General features: G+C 45.6%; 1 protein-coding gene across 4 annotated transcripts in view; it reads left to right on the forward strand.

Moving 5' to 3' along the window:
* DOCK1 (dedicator of cytokinesis 1) overlaps window positions 1-17,098 on the forward strand; it is a 522,558-nt gene that overhangs the window by 329,234 nt on the left and 176,226 nt on the right. Inside the window, exon 30 of one of the 4 annotated variants that reach the window (XM_033420739.2) lies at window positions 10,217-10,289. The exons of 2 other annotated variants lie outside the window; for them this stretch is intronic. In XM_033420739.2, coding sequence (XP_033276630.1) covers window positions 10,217-10,274 — 58 coding nt within the window. In that variant the 3' untranslated portion in view covers window positions 10,275-10,289. Of the gene's footprint in view, window positions 1-594; window positions 1,204-10,216; window positions 10,290-17,098 lie in introns of those variants that run through there. One more of the 4 variants, XM_049696746.1, reaches the window with a different exon arrangement.

The raw sequence follows: 17,098 nt of genomic DNA on the forward strand, positions 1-17,098 counted from the left end.
TGCCGTGGCATCTCCACCAACCCAAGCCTTTGCATCTCAGCCACAGGGAGGAGAGCTCTTTGTTTGTAGGGAAAGGCAGCTCTGCAAGGCAGAAGCCCTGGTTTGTTGTGTCCTCTTAAAGGCAGATGCCGGAGACTTCTGAGGATAAAGTCTTGTGTCAATGATGATGGAATTAGGGTCTGGAGCCGGAAGTCCATCCTATTATCTTGGGCAGTATGCTCGTAGGCTGCAGCCCTAAAAGACATCTCCATAAAGGAGGAAACACTCAGAATGTAAAATCCCTGTGGTTTCTTTTATGTTGTACATAAAATGTACGGAGCCATCTCATCAAGAATTCTAGTACTCTGAGGCCAAGTCTTCCAGCTGACAGCATTTCTTCCATCAGAACGTCCCAAGGAGGAGCTGTGTCTGTGTATGCCTCTTTGTGTGTGTGTGGTATGTGTGCATGCGCATGTATATGGACGTTTGTGCATGTGTGTGGTTGTGTGTGCACGCACACGTGTGTATGTGTCTGTGTACGTGTGTGTGGGTTTGTTGATACCAAGTAAAGACCTTTTTTTTTTTTTTTTTTTTTTTTTTTTTGCCACACCGCAGCTTGTGGGATTTTAGTTCCCCAACCAGGGATTGAACCCAGGCCCTTGCGGTGAGAGCACTGAGTCCTAACCACTGGACCACCAGGGAGTTCCCTAAAGACACTTATATTTGCAGAGATTTTGACTCTGAGAAGCTGCAGCCAATCCGCCTTCCTCTCACAGCTGACACACTTTGCAGGCACAAGGTCCCCAGCCACAGGGAATAATAGAAGAGCAGGCCATGAAGGAGGCATTTTAGACTCTGATCAAAGTTGGAGCTGTGAGGGACTTCCCTGGTGGTGCAGTGGTTAAGAATCCGCTTGCCAATGCAGGGGACACGGGTTCGATCCCTGGTCCGGGGTAGATCCCACATGCCACAGAGCAACTAAGCCCGTGCGCCACAACTACTGAGCCTGCGCTCTAGAGGCCACGAGCCACAACTACTGAGCCTGCGTTCTAGAGCCCGCAAGCCATGACTACTGAGCCTGCGCTCTAGAGCCCGCGTGCCACAGCTGCTGAGCCCACATGCCTAGAGCCCGTGCTCCGCAACAAGAGAAGCCACCGCAATGAGAAGCCCGTGCACTGCAACGAAGAGTAGCCCCCGCTTGCTGCAACTAGAGAAAACCCGTGCGCAGCAATGAAGACCCGACGCAACCAAAAATAAATAGTCAATAAATAAATAAATAAATAAATAAAAAGTTGGGGCTGTGATCATTGTAATTTTCTTTCTTACATCTTACTGCCTTAAAACGCTACCCCCTCTGTTGAATAAACAATATTGAGTTTTAGAAGCTGAATCGGTTGGGTGGCTGAGGAAGATACTGCCTCCATGCAGCCAGCTAGGTAGCACTTAAAGCTATCTTAAGACATCTGGTTGGTGACCCTTTAGTTTTCTTTAACATCCTTGTTTAAATGCCAGTTTCAGAGTGCAGAGTTTATCTCCTTTTTCATTTAACACATGCATTCTTTGTGATGTGTTGTGTGTTTTCATCTTCAGGCTAAGGGTGAGCTGAAACATATGCTTCCCACGTGCCAAGCACTTCTCGGGGGAGACTACAAGTCATCATGTCCTTAATACCCTCAGCAGCACTTTGAGACAGCTGTTGTTTTTATGCCCACTTTACAGATGGGAAAGTTGAGGCACAAAGGTTTCTTAAGTTGCCAAAAAACACACAGCTGGGAGGTTATAGGGCCAGTCCCGTAGCCTAAAACCACGCTGCTACCTTGAGTATGCCTCCTGTTTCCCGAAGAGAGTATTTTGTTTTGTTTTTAATCCTTATGTCTTTAAAACACAACTTTTCTGCAAGATTTACTACTTACCTGAGTGAATTTTAAGCACAGAAGTCAAGATGTTCCTACTTAGCTTTTTTTTTTTTCCGGTACGCGGGCCTCTCACTGTTGCGGCCTCTCCCGTTGCGGAGCACAGGCTCCGGACGCGCAGGCTCAGCGGCCATGGTTCACGGGCCCAGCCGCTCCGCGGCATGTGGGATCTTCCCAGACGGAGGCACGAACCCGTGTCCCCTGCATCGGCAGGCGGACTCTCAACCACTGCGCCACCAGGGAAGCCCCCTGCTTAGCTTTTTGGAGCCATTCAAAGTATATGCTGTTACAGAGGATCGCATCCATTACTGAGCTTTATGGAGTCCTGCTGTGAACTTTTAGGACAGAATCTCACTAATATCTTAATAAAATAATTTCCCATAGAAATTACATAGATACCATATAACACTGTTTCTTTGTCGTTGTCTGTTTGCCCCTTTTTACTCCTATGACTTAAGAGCTTGATATCTTACGTGCTGCCAGAGTTGTCTGTTCCTCCTCCCGGCATGCATCAGACGATGTTTCCTTGCCTGCTTGGGATAAGCAGTAATTCCCAGAAGTTTCCCTAGTCTGTATCTAAGTTTTAATGGCACAGCTGGACATGCAGTTTTACCACCTACAGCTTAGAAATTGACAAAATCAGCCTCTACGGCCCCGTAAATATTCGTGTGCTTGTTCAGCCTTGCCTCTGCAGATGGACTGTTCTTCAGTTCGTGGGGCTTGGATGCTGTCTTTAGTTACATTTTACATTAGTTTGGGGGCAACAACTTGTAAATCAGGAATCAGATTTATAGGATATAATGAATATCTCAAAGGACAGTAGTCACTTGGTTGCTATATTAAAGATAGTAAGTGATTGGCAATGGCCTGACAGCAGGCAATGGCCTGCTGTAGGATATACTAGTGTCAGACGGCAAGGTGACATTAAAGATAAGCACAGTTCGGGTATAGTAGATGTGTGCTTGTGTGTTAGCATCCAGAAGTGCTATTTAATCTGCCCAGAGGGAAGCAAATGCTATGTTTCCATTTAAGATCTCAGGTGGCGTTGGAAGCATAGACCTTCACTTGTTGGCGGATAAGTGCTGGTCGCCATTCTTGAACTTCTATCAGCTAAAACGTTCAGGTTTACAGTTTGTGGTATGTGTAGCCTAGTCTAATGTTGAAGAGTTATGCTGTGGCTGTCTTAGAGTTCTCTCTGGTTGTTAACACAAACGTGACCACTTAGTTGCATTTCTATGTCTTTCTTCCGGTCGTAGGGCTTGAATTCATCCCAGTAGAGTGTCATAATCCCAGTAGAGTGTCTAGTCATAATCCTGAATTCATCCCAGTAGAGTGTCTAGTCATAATCCTGACTAGAATTTTAAGGCATAGGAGTGACTTGGTAGGAAATGAGTCTGTTGGTTTGACTGAGTTCCTTTTTCACCTTGAAGGAAGCATTTGTTATTAACTACTTTTATTTACTTGCAAAAGACATTTCTACTGTGTGCCATGGGGTAAAAACAGGGGCAGGATTGAGTATAATTTTCAGATTTTTAGAATTAGACTTTCTTATTCATGTGAACTGCAGAACATGGGATAAAACCTTTCTTACATTTGTCCACCCTTCAGACTTGCAGAAGAATTTTAAAAATTCAGTTACCCTGATTGAGCTTCTCCCTAGGTCTTGTTGCTTGTGTCCTCTTCTCTTAGGATGAAAAATAAACCATCATTTTTACTTCCTCAGAGCTCTCATTGTTTACAACGCTGATTATCAGTATTTTCCAGCATCCTCTTTTGGTGTAGATTTTGTGTCTCATTCTCCTTGGTTTTGTCCATGTTAAGCTGGGGCCTAAAGGAGGTTATATTTATTATTTGTTTTTTAATATCCTACACACATTCATAACAGAACTTGGTATATTTTACAGGTAAGGATTCATAGACTGTGAGTATAAAATAGACCATGTAAAGCCATAGAGAAAACTGGAAGTTTTTTAGAAGCCAGAATACTTGAAGCTGCCTGGGAGACGGAGCACGAAGGAAAATATAATGGATTGCAAAATTCTCACTGGGTGATAAAAAAGATTCTTGGAGTTTGTCAGGGGAGATTGGCAACTTATGGTAGAGATCCTTATATATGACATTGAGCAAAAGAATATCACATTGAAGGAATAAGTTGAGAACTCAAAATTGTGCCCACAGAAAACGGAAGACATTATTTTCATTTCAGTTTTGAGATGCTTAAGATGTTACCGGTCAGCATGTTGACCATGAGCAGTTGGTCATCATTGGACCCGTCCTAAAGACTAGCTTCTCGAATGTAGTGGATTTTGCTGAGCTGCCCAATTCAGTCTTGTCTAGTTGTTGACCGTTCAAATATTGGAGACCACCCCATCTAAACTATTGTCTGGTTTGTTTACCTGAAGTCAAGGTTTCATCTTAAATGTGTACTTTGAAACACTGACATTTCTTCCCAGCCTGGAATTGATGAGATCATACTGCTATTGATGTCACATGTCTGGGTGTTAACTCGTTTTTTTATCATGGCCGTTTGAAGGCCAAACAGTCCCAGGTGATGGGAGCACAGTCTGCGTTCTCGATTGTCTTTGCATGGCAGTGTTGGCTGATTTCTACTCCTCTTCTCTCACCTGTGATTCAGGCATTTTTGGGCCAGGGAGTGTTTTCCTCAATCCATCAACACAGTGCATTATGTTTCCACCAACCTAATGCGTACAACACATATTTACACACTTAACAGCCACATATGGCTCCTTCCATTGGGTCAATTTTCCATGCATATTTTTGTAACTTAGCTATTTTTCTCCTGTAAAATATGGCATTTTCCCCACTGGTAAGTATTATTCATCAGATGTATCAGCATCCAGGAAGGCAAGCTCACGGCTGTTTCTGCCAAAATTAATTTGACATATAGTCATGATAGGAAGGGTCCTTAAGACTTAGAAAGGGATTCCATCTTTGAGATGCCCGGTTTCTTAGACGTCGTGAAGCTGCTCAGAAGGCAGATTTGCAGGGTAGGCTGTTTGCAGGTATAGCGCCATTGGGTTTCATTGCTGTGGAAGAATTTTCATCCTTGCCAGCTCTGTGCCTTGGGCTTAGATCAGAGAAAATGTACCATTTGCTTTCGGGAGAGAGGAAGGTAGGGGTCCCCACTTTCTGGGGACCGGCCTTAAGTACTGTGGCACTAGCCACAGCCAGAACAGACACCTAATGGTCGAGTCTGGGAGGACAGCGTGTTTTGTTTCCAACTCAACCTCCTTTCCAGGAAACGCTGCTCCGGTGAAAGGGCGTGGAGTTGAAATCTTTGTGCAAGTTAAAGGCGTGGGTGTCAAGCATTTGGGGCTCAAGAGACTCTTGGATTATTTCTTCTCAACATCTTTTCTCCTTTCTTTGAAGCGTGGGGTTTTAGTTGATGTTGTTTTTAATTTATTTTTGAAAATAACTGGGTTCCTTTTGAGGTTTTGCATATCCAATAACTTGACGGTTTCAAGCACACCTAAGTATCATTTTTTCCTTTGAAACAGTAGCTGACATAAACACTGTCACAACCCCACTAGCTAAGGACCACAAGGAAAAAAAATATATATATATATATGTATGTGTGTATATATATATATATATATACATATATATATATATATATATAGTTTTTGAGTGAAGAAACAGGAATTCAAAGTCAGGATAATGAAAACACTCTGGAATGAAAATTTCCCTGGTGCTCAGCACGCCTGCACTTTCTTTGGCTCATACAGTTCATAACATCACTCTTGGAACCTTCATCCTCTACAGGGAAATTGGGCTAAGAGGAGGTGTTTTGCAGCTCAGACCCCAGTTTGCAGGCACTGAGGCCCAGGCCTGCTTCCGGATTGGGCCCACTGGGGCCGCAGCTCAGCACATTTCTGGCCAGTCTCAGGGAGAAACACGTGAGATCGTCTTCCGAGGCAGAGGTGGCCCTCGTGAAGCACCGAGATTCTAAGCCAGCTCTTGATTTGCATCTGGGAAGGGTGCTCTGGACCCCACGGCAGGGAGAGGAGCCCACGTGCGCAGTGCTTTGCTATTAGTTGGAACTCTGTTGATCCTTTATGGCGTTTTCATAAGTTATTTTACCGTTTTCCGTACAGTTATTCTCTGGCATGGATACTTCTGCTCTTTGCTTAATAATTAAGCTTTTGGCCTAAAACTAACACAGATAATTCCGGATTTTACCTGGCTGTTGATAACCACTAATTCATTGCACATGGCATAGATATTTTATGCAGTTGGGTCTTATTCAAATGGCCTCTTTATTTAATTCCGAGACGAAAAATCAAAGTGCTCTCCAAGGAACGGCAGTGGTGAAGCACTCTTAGCCAGGGCGCTTACTGAGGGGAGCTTGCTTTAGAGGAAAGCTTTGAAAGGGCAAATTCTGTAAGAATCCTCCGAGCCAGTGCACACCTTGCTGTGAGCTCCCGGCTGGTGTTGACGACGCCATCCTGCCGGCACTTAATGCTAGAGGATGTACTTCACTTCAGGAGGAACGAAGCCAAGTGCCCTCTCTACTGCTGCATGAGACTGCTCTCAATGCAAAACAAAATGGACGAAATAGAATTTATTAAGGTCGTATTCCAGATCTTTCCATCCTAAAATTTTACCTCCGGTGCTCCTGGGGCTTAGCAGAAAGCGTGTGTAGTGTGAGACCCTCTGGTGTCATGCTCTTAAGTCTAGAATGGGTGGAGGAGGAAGCCCATGATAACTGAATGCTCGCTGTGTTGCCAGCATTGTCTTAGGTATCTGCTCTGTGGTTCTCAACCTGGGGCGCTTTTCCCCCCCCTAGAGGCCATTCGGCAATGTCCAGACACCATTTGTTATCACAGTGTGAACCACTGGCACCTTGTGGGGACAATCCAGTGATGCTGCTAAACATCCTTCCATGTACACGAGAGTCACCTGCTGCAAAGAATCATCCCCCCCATGTCAATTATAGCCCCATTTTATGGATGAAAAAACTGAGTCTCGGTAACGTTAAGTAATTAATAGAAATATATGTCATCCATTTCAGTGATCCCCTTTTCTTTGTTTCCGCTTTTCTCAGCCACCCTTCTCTCTTGCGTGACCCCAGCAAGGACAGGAGCCTTTACCATAGATAATAGCAGCCGTCCACTGACGATGCCAGGGCTGAGCTTTCCTGTAGAGGGGGAGGATTGGAGGCAGTTTTCCCCAAGATGCCCTGCCAGGGGCTACAGCTTCACAGAAGATCCCTGTGGGCGTGGCTCGGGTTCAGGTGACAGTGAGAGTAAGTCACACTGACGAGAATTTAGATCCCGGGGGTGCCCTTCCAGTGCCTGGCCCATAGGACATGGGTGGAAGATATTAGCAAGTGTGTCTTCTGGGGGAGTTGCGGTTTTTGTTTTGTTTTGTTTTAGACCCTCACACAAGTGAGATCACACAGTGTCTGTCTTTTTCTGTCTGACTTACTTCACTTCGCAGAACGCCTTCAGGGTCCAGCCATGTTTTCACAAATGACAGGATTCCCTCCTTTCTCATGGCTAGCATTCTATTGTATATATACACCACATCTTTCTTATCCATGCATCCTTGTTTCAGGGATGTGTGTTGCTGATATCTTTTCTTACTCACCGAGTCCTTTTTTTTTTTTACTCCCTCTTAAGAGTGGTGTTTGTGGGTTGACATTAAAATTTTTTATTTGAAAAATTTTATTTTAAAAAAATCTTTGAGGACTCTTGCAGAAGGAAGACGAGTGGACTTCCTGCTGGTCAGTTGGTCCTAACAAGCATGGTGACCATCCAGATAGCGAGGCTTAACATATTTTCTATATGGAAGCTCCGTGAAATGCAGTCTTTGACATGAAATCATCTTGAAGATTGAACATGGAATTACACCATTATTTATCAAGCTCTTGTTCTTCTCTAGACACAAGATGGGAAATAAAATTGAGTAATATTTTATCTCCATCTTCAGCTTGACAGTGGAATACTTAAAAAAAATTCACATATGTAGTACATTTGCAGGTGTATAAAGAAATGATAATACTGTTAATATAATTTCTCCATGGACTCAGAATGTTAGGTTCGTGATGGTTTCTATACATCTTTGCTCATATAAGATGCCTTTTTTTATGTGTCATGTGGTACATTTTCATGGGATTCTGTACTTTTGTGCCTGACCCTTGGACGCTGCATTGTGGGAAATCACTCATCACCTCAGTGATGCTCGGAGTTCGGTGTCGCTGTCCAGCGCATAGTAGGTGCTGAACAAACAGTGGCTGAGTAATTGCCTGACTGAAAAGAATGAATGTCGATAGGGAATGTTCTTATTACAAAGTCAGCTGGTAAAACACATGACATACTCTTGTAGTGGTTCTTTTCCAGGAATGAAACACAGTTACCCTTGTTATTTTGGGGTCCACAAAGAAATAATTCCAGATGTAGGTATACAATAAACAAATGATTAGCTAGTGATTAGCTATTAGCTAATGAATTTCCTTAATTGAAGGTGTTCTAAATGTACCACAGAAATGTATGAGGGAGACCCGTGTTTGTACGTACGAGCCAGCCTCTGACTGCAGGTCTGTAAGCTGCTGGCTGCTGGCTGTTTCTTCTTAACCTTTCCAATGAGACTTCAGAGGAGGGTTTTACTTAATACCATACCTGTCAGATTCCCAGAGCTGCAAGTAAATTGAAAATACAAATTATATTGAAAAGTGAAATATTTTGTTATTCTACAGTTTGGTGGATTTAGGAAGAAAATGAACTCTGACAGCTTTTGCTCTTTTCATTTCATTGGCTTCTAATGGTTCCAAACAAAAGCCCCGTAGCCAAAGCCTTTTCCCGCATTGCTGTGTCAGAGATGCCATGAGCCCTTCTCTCTGCTCAAGACCCAGTGTCCGCTGACTCCATGTCTTGGGTGCACAGGATCTTAGGAAGGGATAGAAAGTGCTAAATGTCAATATTTGTGAATATAAATATTAATCACCCCTGGAGCACTCCAGCTGTCTGACCCGTGGGTAGCTTTTTAGCACTTACCACTTTTTTCAGCTTTCAATCCATTTTGCATAGGCAGAGATATCTTTTCCCCATTTTTTTCTGAACTGTTGCCATTGCATCCCTAACATGGGGCTGTTCGGGATGCAGAGGTTTGGGAGAGGAGGTTAGGGGAGCCCCCTCCATCTCTCCTTTCTCTTTCTTGATTCATTTATGTTCAGAGGAAAACCTTAGTGAGGTTTCATGCAAGAGCCAGAAAGTCTGAAGTTATCAGGTTGAATTCCTCACCTGTGATTCGGTGGGATGGGATGTATGTGTTGAAAGGGGACGGGGGTGTTTCATAGGGCTGAGCTCCTTTGACGGAGGCTGAACCATTAATACCTCCCAGGGTGGCTTTGCTTCAGGGACCTTTCCACACCTTCATCCTTCACACCTTTGTCACGATTCCTCCTTTGTCCTAGCTGGGGAGGGCTAGGCAGCGGTGGAGGCATTGACGGGGGCAGCTTTGGCCCTTCCTTGCAAGTCCCCCTTCCCTGCCATGTGGGAGCCGTCTGCCTCTCTGCTTTCCCCAACATCCCTGGGATTAAGGGGTCAGGAATCTGATTTGATTCTTCAAGCTGAATGTTATTGCTCCACTAAAGTAAATGGCTATCTCATTCCCATCTGATCCTGCAGTGTATTGTGTCCAAGGTGTTTTTAATTAGCTATTAACCTGCAGATGATTTGGAAATGGAATATGAAAAGACGCTGCATATTGGATAGATTTCTTTATTTTTGATATTAAACCTACGAATTAAGCTTGATTTAGAGGGAATGAGTGTTTCTCTTTTATGAGATATGCTTGGAGGTAAACATGGTTTGCATGTAATTTTGGGGGGCCTGGCATTTCTGAGCAGTGTTTGTCACATAGTTAGGTGTTCTCTCCTAGAACTTAGCTCCCCAATATCCAGTGCATTATGAAGCGAGTTTCTCATACTGAGAAAAACGGCGAGAAGGCAGACATCCTGCTAATTATTGATCATCTGCCCCAAAGGTAGATTTTCGTGGTTTTTCAGTTTAAAGAAGCCATATACATAACACAACACTTGAAAGAGAACATGTATTGAGCTGGGATTGTTGGGATAAGAAGGGGCTAGAGGGAACCCTGTGGGACCCAGGCATAAATATGTCTCTCCGCCCAGACAAATGAGGGACAGTGTGAGTCCCGTCATCCTTGGGGTCTGATGTGAAAGGAGCTACTGCTTTCTTCAGGGGAAGCCCGTGTTTCTCTGATGTTAATTTCTATGACGTTTCTTATCTTGGTCCTTAGAGGCGAGGCTGCAATTGCTTTTGTTTTGTTTTGTATCATAGAATATGTCCTCAGCGTCAGATTCGAAGAGCTGGCACAGGCCTTCTATGTTACTCGTGATCACCTGGGTGAAAGTCAGGACAGAGAAGTGAATCCCAGTTCTGTAATGTTATTATCAAGTTTGCTAAGGTTGCATCAGGTAAGGAGCTCCCTTTGTAGATGGAGAAGCACACCTGCCTTAGAGTTTGACAGACTTTGGTTCAAACACACCCCTGCTAGTCGGACAGCCTTGGGGCAGTGGTTTGCCTTCCCCAGCCACCTGTGAGTTAACAGCCATCTGGAAGGATTCACGATGGTTATGCCAGTGGCCAGCAAAGGGCCACCCTCCACCAGTGCCAGAGGGAGTGTCCTCACCGTCCTCGTGATGGGTGTTATTGGATGATCATTCCTGAATTAGCGAGATGCAGGGGTGGGGCTTTGGGAGCCTGGAAAGCCGGCAGCTAACACAGCTCTGGCCCCCTTTCTCTCCCTTGTCAATTGAGCTGGCCTGGGGTGAGGCAACACGGGAGCTGTCTGCATCGCTCGCTGCAGTGCCCGTGATACCACTTAGTGGATGGAGATAAATCCACAGTGGGGACCGCAGGAGGCAACGTTTTGTGATTCAGTGTGTTCCTGCCCTGAGAGAGTCCCGACCCCACCCTGTGTGGCTGGGATGACCTTGCGTGTTAAGTGCAGTTCATGTCCACTTCCCCGACCTCAGAGGGGATCAACCTTTCCTTTGGCCTTGACTCTGGTCCTGGCAGTGAGGGCAATGGGGACAGGGTCCATCCCTGCCCTGCGGCCTCCCTTAGATTCCAGGAAGCTGTTCTCTGCATCCCTTGAGGTGTGTGGCCTTCCTGTGGGATGAAGCCCATCTCCTCTGCCACTCCAGATGACGGAAGTTGCAAAGATGCTAAACCCATGCCCCCTGGAAGAGAGTTTGCTCTCTGTGTTGCGGGCCTGGGGGCTGCCCAAGGGCAATCTGTACTGCTTTGAAAAGAAAATCGCCCTCAGGGCTGGCTTCTGTTTACACTTTAGAGATCTGTGGGGTGTTGGAGCCAAAAATCTTTCCTGGAAGAAAGTGACTGGGTCCCCTGGGGCCACAGAAGTGCTCCTTTATTGGAGGAGCTATAATCTTCCACATCAAGGTGCTGAGGTCCACTAACTACCCACCCTTTGACCCTGTGCCCAGGGTCAAGCCCAGTGAGTCCTCCAGAGCTGGGGTGGGGAGGCTCTGGGCTTGAGGAAGAGGAAGAAGGATCTGGTAGCCTCATATCAGCCTCTGGTCAGCTGCATGCGGGACTGACTGTGAAAGACCACCTGGCCGAGACCGCAGGTGACCAAGTTAGAGGCAGATTTTGTAGTGGTCGTCTTGAGATCAGTGAAAATTCTTGAGTTTAGATTCAAGGGAAACTCTTTTTATTTGCTGGGATTTCTGATTTGTTCTCTGAGGGACAATTCAAGATCATGTACTCCCAGGGCTGGGAAATGCCCGAGGCTGGAGTGAGGTTTAGGAAGCAACGGCAGACTCTGCACTCACGGTCACGAGGCATCGCTGTGATGAAGGGGCCACGAGGAAGCACCACACTGTCGATCAGTTCCTCGGTGATTCTGCTGATCCCAAAAGGGAACGTTCATCAGTTTAGTTATTTCCACTCTTGATTGTGCGAAGGTGCTTTGGGGAGTGCATGGGGGCTTGCTGCCGCGCCGTAGGTAGCAGGAGACCATCTTTAGGTCCTATTATTGGGTGATATGCACATGACTGTGTGTCTTCTAGACAAGTGGGTCCTGTTCCGCCTCACTGCTACATTTCACTTCATTCAGGTGTTTCTTTCTTTCAACTAATTCCCTTTGAATTTCTAAGCTCATCTTTTTGGAATACCCACCTCAGCTTCAAAGTTGAGCTATTCGAGGACGGCTCTTCTGCTTCGCAGAGGGTCAGCCCAGCCTCTCTGCAGCCCAGAGCTGCACACAAATTTGGGATTTAAAGAATTGTTATTGGATGGATGTGGAGATGAAGGGATGGGTAGCTAAAGATGCCTCTGGTCTTCTGGAAATCCTCAACAAAGGGATGAAAATAGCACAGGGCTTTCAAGTTTGCTGTTTCCCAGACTTTATAGTTTGGCAATCTGTATTTGCAAAAAGGACACCTTCTATAAGCAACGTGGGCTGTCTTTATTTTTCATTCTATGAACCATGGGCATTCGGTCTCCCTGCCTCTTACCTATGTCGCCTTCTTTCTCGCCATTGTTTGCATGTCTTACCCCGTTTCTGCCCTATTTTCCTTCACATTCCTCAAGTCCTTACACTTGCTGAGATTCCAGCTTTCATCGCCTTCATCCCTTCCCTGGCTTCCCATGTGGTGTCTTCCATGCTCTCCTGCATCTGAGGCACTGATGGACATCCGTTCCGGTAGATGTCGTATCTCCTTTCAGCCACACGGATGCTCCAGGAGGCAAAACCAGGAGGCAGTGGGTGGTCCACAAAGCTGTGGAGGGACCAGCCCGAGGCTCAGGCTCTCAGTTCAGACCTGAGTTCCTTCACGTAGAAGCCACACAGCCTTGGTGACTCCATTAATTCCTGGAGTTACAGCTTCCTCATTCCTGAAGTGGAGACCACAGTGGCTTGCAATGGGCATTCCAGAAGATATTGTAAAGCAAATAACTGGCCTGCAGCGGATGCACGGGGTCTTGTAATATAAGAAAAAACAAAAACACGACAAAGCCGGGAAATAGCGAAAGAATTTGGTGCCTCTAAGAATGAAGACTTTTCTAAAAAGTACAGTGTTCCCACTGAGATAGGGAGAGGGAAAGATGCTGCAAATAGACTTAAGATGGGGTTTCATCTTAATTACATGTGAGCATCTTTAACCCAGTGTGAAGTCTTCAGACACAGATGTGTGATTTTGCATATGATCCTATAAAATGAGAAAATTTCATGTGGCTTAGATCGTGGTGTGTATCTGTATTCTTGCTCCTGTGTCAATGCATGTGTACTGATAGTTTATTGTGGGACGGGCATTGTTCTGGCTCTGGGGACACAGAACAAGTAAAACAGAGTCGATTCAGCCTCCAGGAGCTGCAGGCGTTTCAGTCGTCAGAGTTCAGAGGCATCTGGGGTCCAGTGCATTGGAAACAGATGTCCAAGAAACAAACGGACCAGCACATGAATACACCTAAGTCTCTCCATGAGGAAAGCTTCAGACAATCTCCAATTGAGGGATACTCTACAAAATATCTGACAGGTGCTCCAGTCAAGGTCATCAAGAATCAAGAAAAGTCTGGGAAACTGTCACAGGCCAGAGGGACCCAAAGGACGGGAGGACTGTAAGTGATGTGGTAACCTAGCTGAGATCCTGGGGCAGTAAAAGGATATGGGGAGGAAACTAGTGAAATCTGAATAATGTGTGGTTTAGTGAAGAGCAATGATGCAGCACTGGTTCCATGATGGAGACAAAGGTACCATGGTGATTTAAGATATTATGGTGATGTAAGATGTTAGCATCCAGGGAAACGGAGTGACAATCACGTACCAGAACTCTCTGTGCAACTGTTTTTTGTAAATCTAAACCTATTCCCAGATTTAAATTTACTTAAAATTTTTTAAAAATCAAGGAGGTGGACTTCCCTGGTGGCACAGTGGTTGAGAATCCGCCTGCCAGTGCAGGGGACATGGGTTTGATCCCTGGTCCGGGAAGATCCCGCGTGCCGCGGAGCAACTAAGCCCGTGCGCCACAACTACTGAGCCTACTCTCTAGAGCCCGTGTGCCACAACTACTGAAGCCCGTGTACCTAGAGCCCATGCTCCGCAACAAGAGAAGCCACCGCAGTGAGAAGCCCTCGCACCACAACAAAGAGTAGCCCCCGCTCGCCGCAACTTGAGAAAGTCCGCGCACAGCAACGAAGACCCAACGCAGCCAAAAATAAATAAATAAGTAAATTTATTTATTTAAAAAAAAAATGAAGGAGGCATGTTGGAAAATATAGATGGTGATGAGGATCATTCAGAGAATTTGAATGGGAGGCTGTGACAGGCAAGGCTAGGTGGCTGACTTTAGACCAAGGGTTCAGTGAAGGGCTCTGCAGGGGAGTGGCAGTGAAGTTGGGACCTAAAGCAGATGGAAGAGGGAATTCCCTAGTGGTCCAGTGGTTAGGACTCCAAGCTCTCACTGCCAGGGGCCTGGGCTCAATCCCAGATCAGGGAACTAAGATCCCGCAAGCTGCGCGAAGCAGCCAAAAAAAAAAAATCCTCACTAAAGTATTGGGTTGGCCGAAAAGTTTGTTTAGGATTTTCTGTAAGATGTTATGGAAAAACCCAAATGAACAACTTTTTGGCCAACCCAATAGATGGAAGAGTGTCCTGTTCAGAGAGCAGGTGGACACAGGCTGTCTGGTGGGTATGTATGCAAGATACAAGGAGCAGAAAGAAGGCTGGTCTTGCTGTTCTATCAGAGATTTATTTTGAGGCGGAAAGTTGCTGGAAGCTTTAAATCAGAGAAGTGGTATCACTGACGTTTGTTTTTCTGAGACTGTTTGGGCTGCTTTGCCGAGAGTAGAGAAGAAGAGAGAACTGTGTCATTGGCGGGCCAATGAGGAGCCGCTGGAAGAATCTAGGCGAGAGATGGCTGTGGCCTGGGCTCAGATAGTCTCTGGGGAGAGAAAGAGGAATGGGGGCTTTGGGGCATGTTTTGGAGGCGGGGTCAAATGGACCTGTTGCAAACTGTGTGTAGGGAGGGAAGGAAAATGGAGAATCAAGGAGAAGCCCTAGATTTCTTAGAATAAAGATGTGGTGGATATAGATACAGTGGAATATTACTCAGCCATAAAAAAGACCACAGTCTTGCCATTTGCAACAACATGGATGGACATGGCAGAGAAAGAAAAATACTGTATGTTATCCCTTATAAGTGGAATCTGAAAAGTAAAACGAAAGAATAGACCAAAACAGAAGCAGACGCACAGATACAGAGAACAAACTAGTAGTTACCGATGGGGCAAGGGATGGAGGGGCAAAATAATAGTCTTTACCTCTTAAATCCCTACCCCTAAGGATAAAATAAGATGCAAGGACATATTGTACAGCACAGGGAATACAGCCAATAGTTTATAAATAACTTCAAATGGGTATGAGCCATAAAAATACTGAATCACTATGTTGTACAACTGAAACTAATATAATATTGTAAATCAACTATAATAGAAGAGGTATAACAGTAGTACCAAAAAAAAAACCACACCAAAAAAACACAAAAAAGGGATGGGTGGAAATTTTAATGAGATGGAAAATCAGGCTTTCGGGGAGCTCTGTTCCGGCCTAGTTCAGTGTTTCTCAACCTTTTTTTTTTTTTCATTATCACCCTCGTAAGGAGAAGGATTAAATTAGATTTAAGTTTAATTAAGAAGAGACATTAAGTGCTAAGAAGTAAAATTTTGTAGGTAGGGTGAGCTTGGAGGGCCGCAGGCCAGGGTAATGGCTAAAATGTTCTACCTCCTCCCCAAGAACCAATTTTCACCCCCTTAGGGGAGATATCAACCTGTGGAGAATGAACAACCTGGTTAATAATGAGATGCCTAGGAGACAGCCAGGTAGAGAAGCTCGGCTAGCACTGGAAATTCAGACTGGAGTTCAGACGAAAGGGGAGGTTAGGAGATACAGTTGGATGTCCCTAGCGTTTAGATGATGAAATTGAAGCCACCTGGGGAGTGAGTGTGGCTGGAAAAGTGAAGCGGACCAGGCTGAAGCCTCAAGACACTCTTGCATGGAAGGGATTAACAGCAGAAGAGATGTCATCAAAGGAGAAAAGCCAGGAGAGGGAAGATGAGGTTGAATTCTGATGAGAGGATGTGTAAGATCACAGAGAAGTGAACAGAGGAATCGGCCACACAGGGGTCACTGCTGCTGTTGACCAGAGCGGTATCCTTGTAATTGTCAAGGAGGAAACCAGCCTGCGGGGGTCATGGAGAGAGTGGACACACTGAGTGGGCACCTCTGTCAGGATGTAGTGATGCATTGTTGTGTGGGGGAAACTGTGATGCCAGATGGGTTTGATATGTATTTGTTGTTGACATAGGAATCATCCAGTGGAGAGAGAAACAGATGAGGGGTGGTGGGCTGGGTGGAGGAGCTCAGTTTGAGCTGTGGGGTCCATAGTAGATGGGATGGAAGGGCACGGGCTGGCCTTTGATAGGAACGAACACGATGGATCCGTTGTAACAGGACAGAAGACAGAGTGGGTACAGATGTCATCACAGGTGTAGAGGTGACTGTTGTATGATGAGAAGATTTCAGCGTGTTTCTTTCTCTTTTCTCGCTAAAGTATGAAACAAGATCATTAGCAAGAAGGGGTTTTCGGAAAAGTCAGTGATTACGATCTTGTGTCCCCCCCGCCCCCCAGTCCTTAAGGACGGAAAAGCAGGAGCCCAGGACACTCTGGCACAGTGGTCCAGAGTCCCAGCAATGGTATACTTCAGGCTGGTGGCTTGCCATCCTTTCTCTGTTTTGTTTAGAGGTACAGAATATACAGCTCTGCTCAGCGCTTCTTGATCAGTCCCAGGAAGTCTCAGGCGTAGCAAGAATTTTGTGAACCATATTCTTTTTTTTTTTTTTTTTTGCGGTACGCGGGCCTCTCACTGCTGTGGCCTCTCCCGTTATGGAGCACAGGCTCCGGACGTGCAGGCTCAGCGGCCATGGCTCACGGGCCCAGCCGCTCTGCGGCATGTGGGATCTTCCCGGACCGGGGCACAAACCCGTGTCCCCTGCATTGGCAGGCGGACTCTCAACCACTGCGCCACCAGGGAAGCCCTGACAGCAGTTTTTAAAGCAAGTCATCCGTCTAGTCTTTTCAAAGCTTTGACTTCATTTTCACATGAAAGTCAACTTTCTTTTCATAGTCGTAGTTTATCATT

This window comes from Orcinus orca, chromosome 14 (assembly GCF_937001465.1).
Source record: "Orcinus orca chromosome 14, mOrcOrc1.1, whole genome shotgun sequence".
Taxonomy (NCBI): domain Eukaryota; kingdom Metazoa; phylum Chordata; class Mammalia; order Artiodactyla; family Delphinidae; genus Orcinus; species Orcinus orca.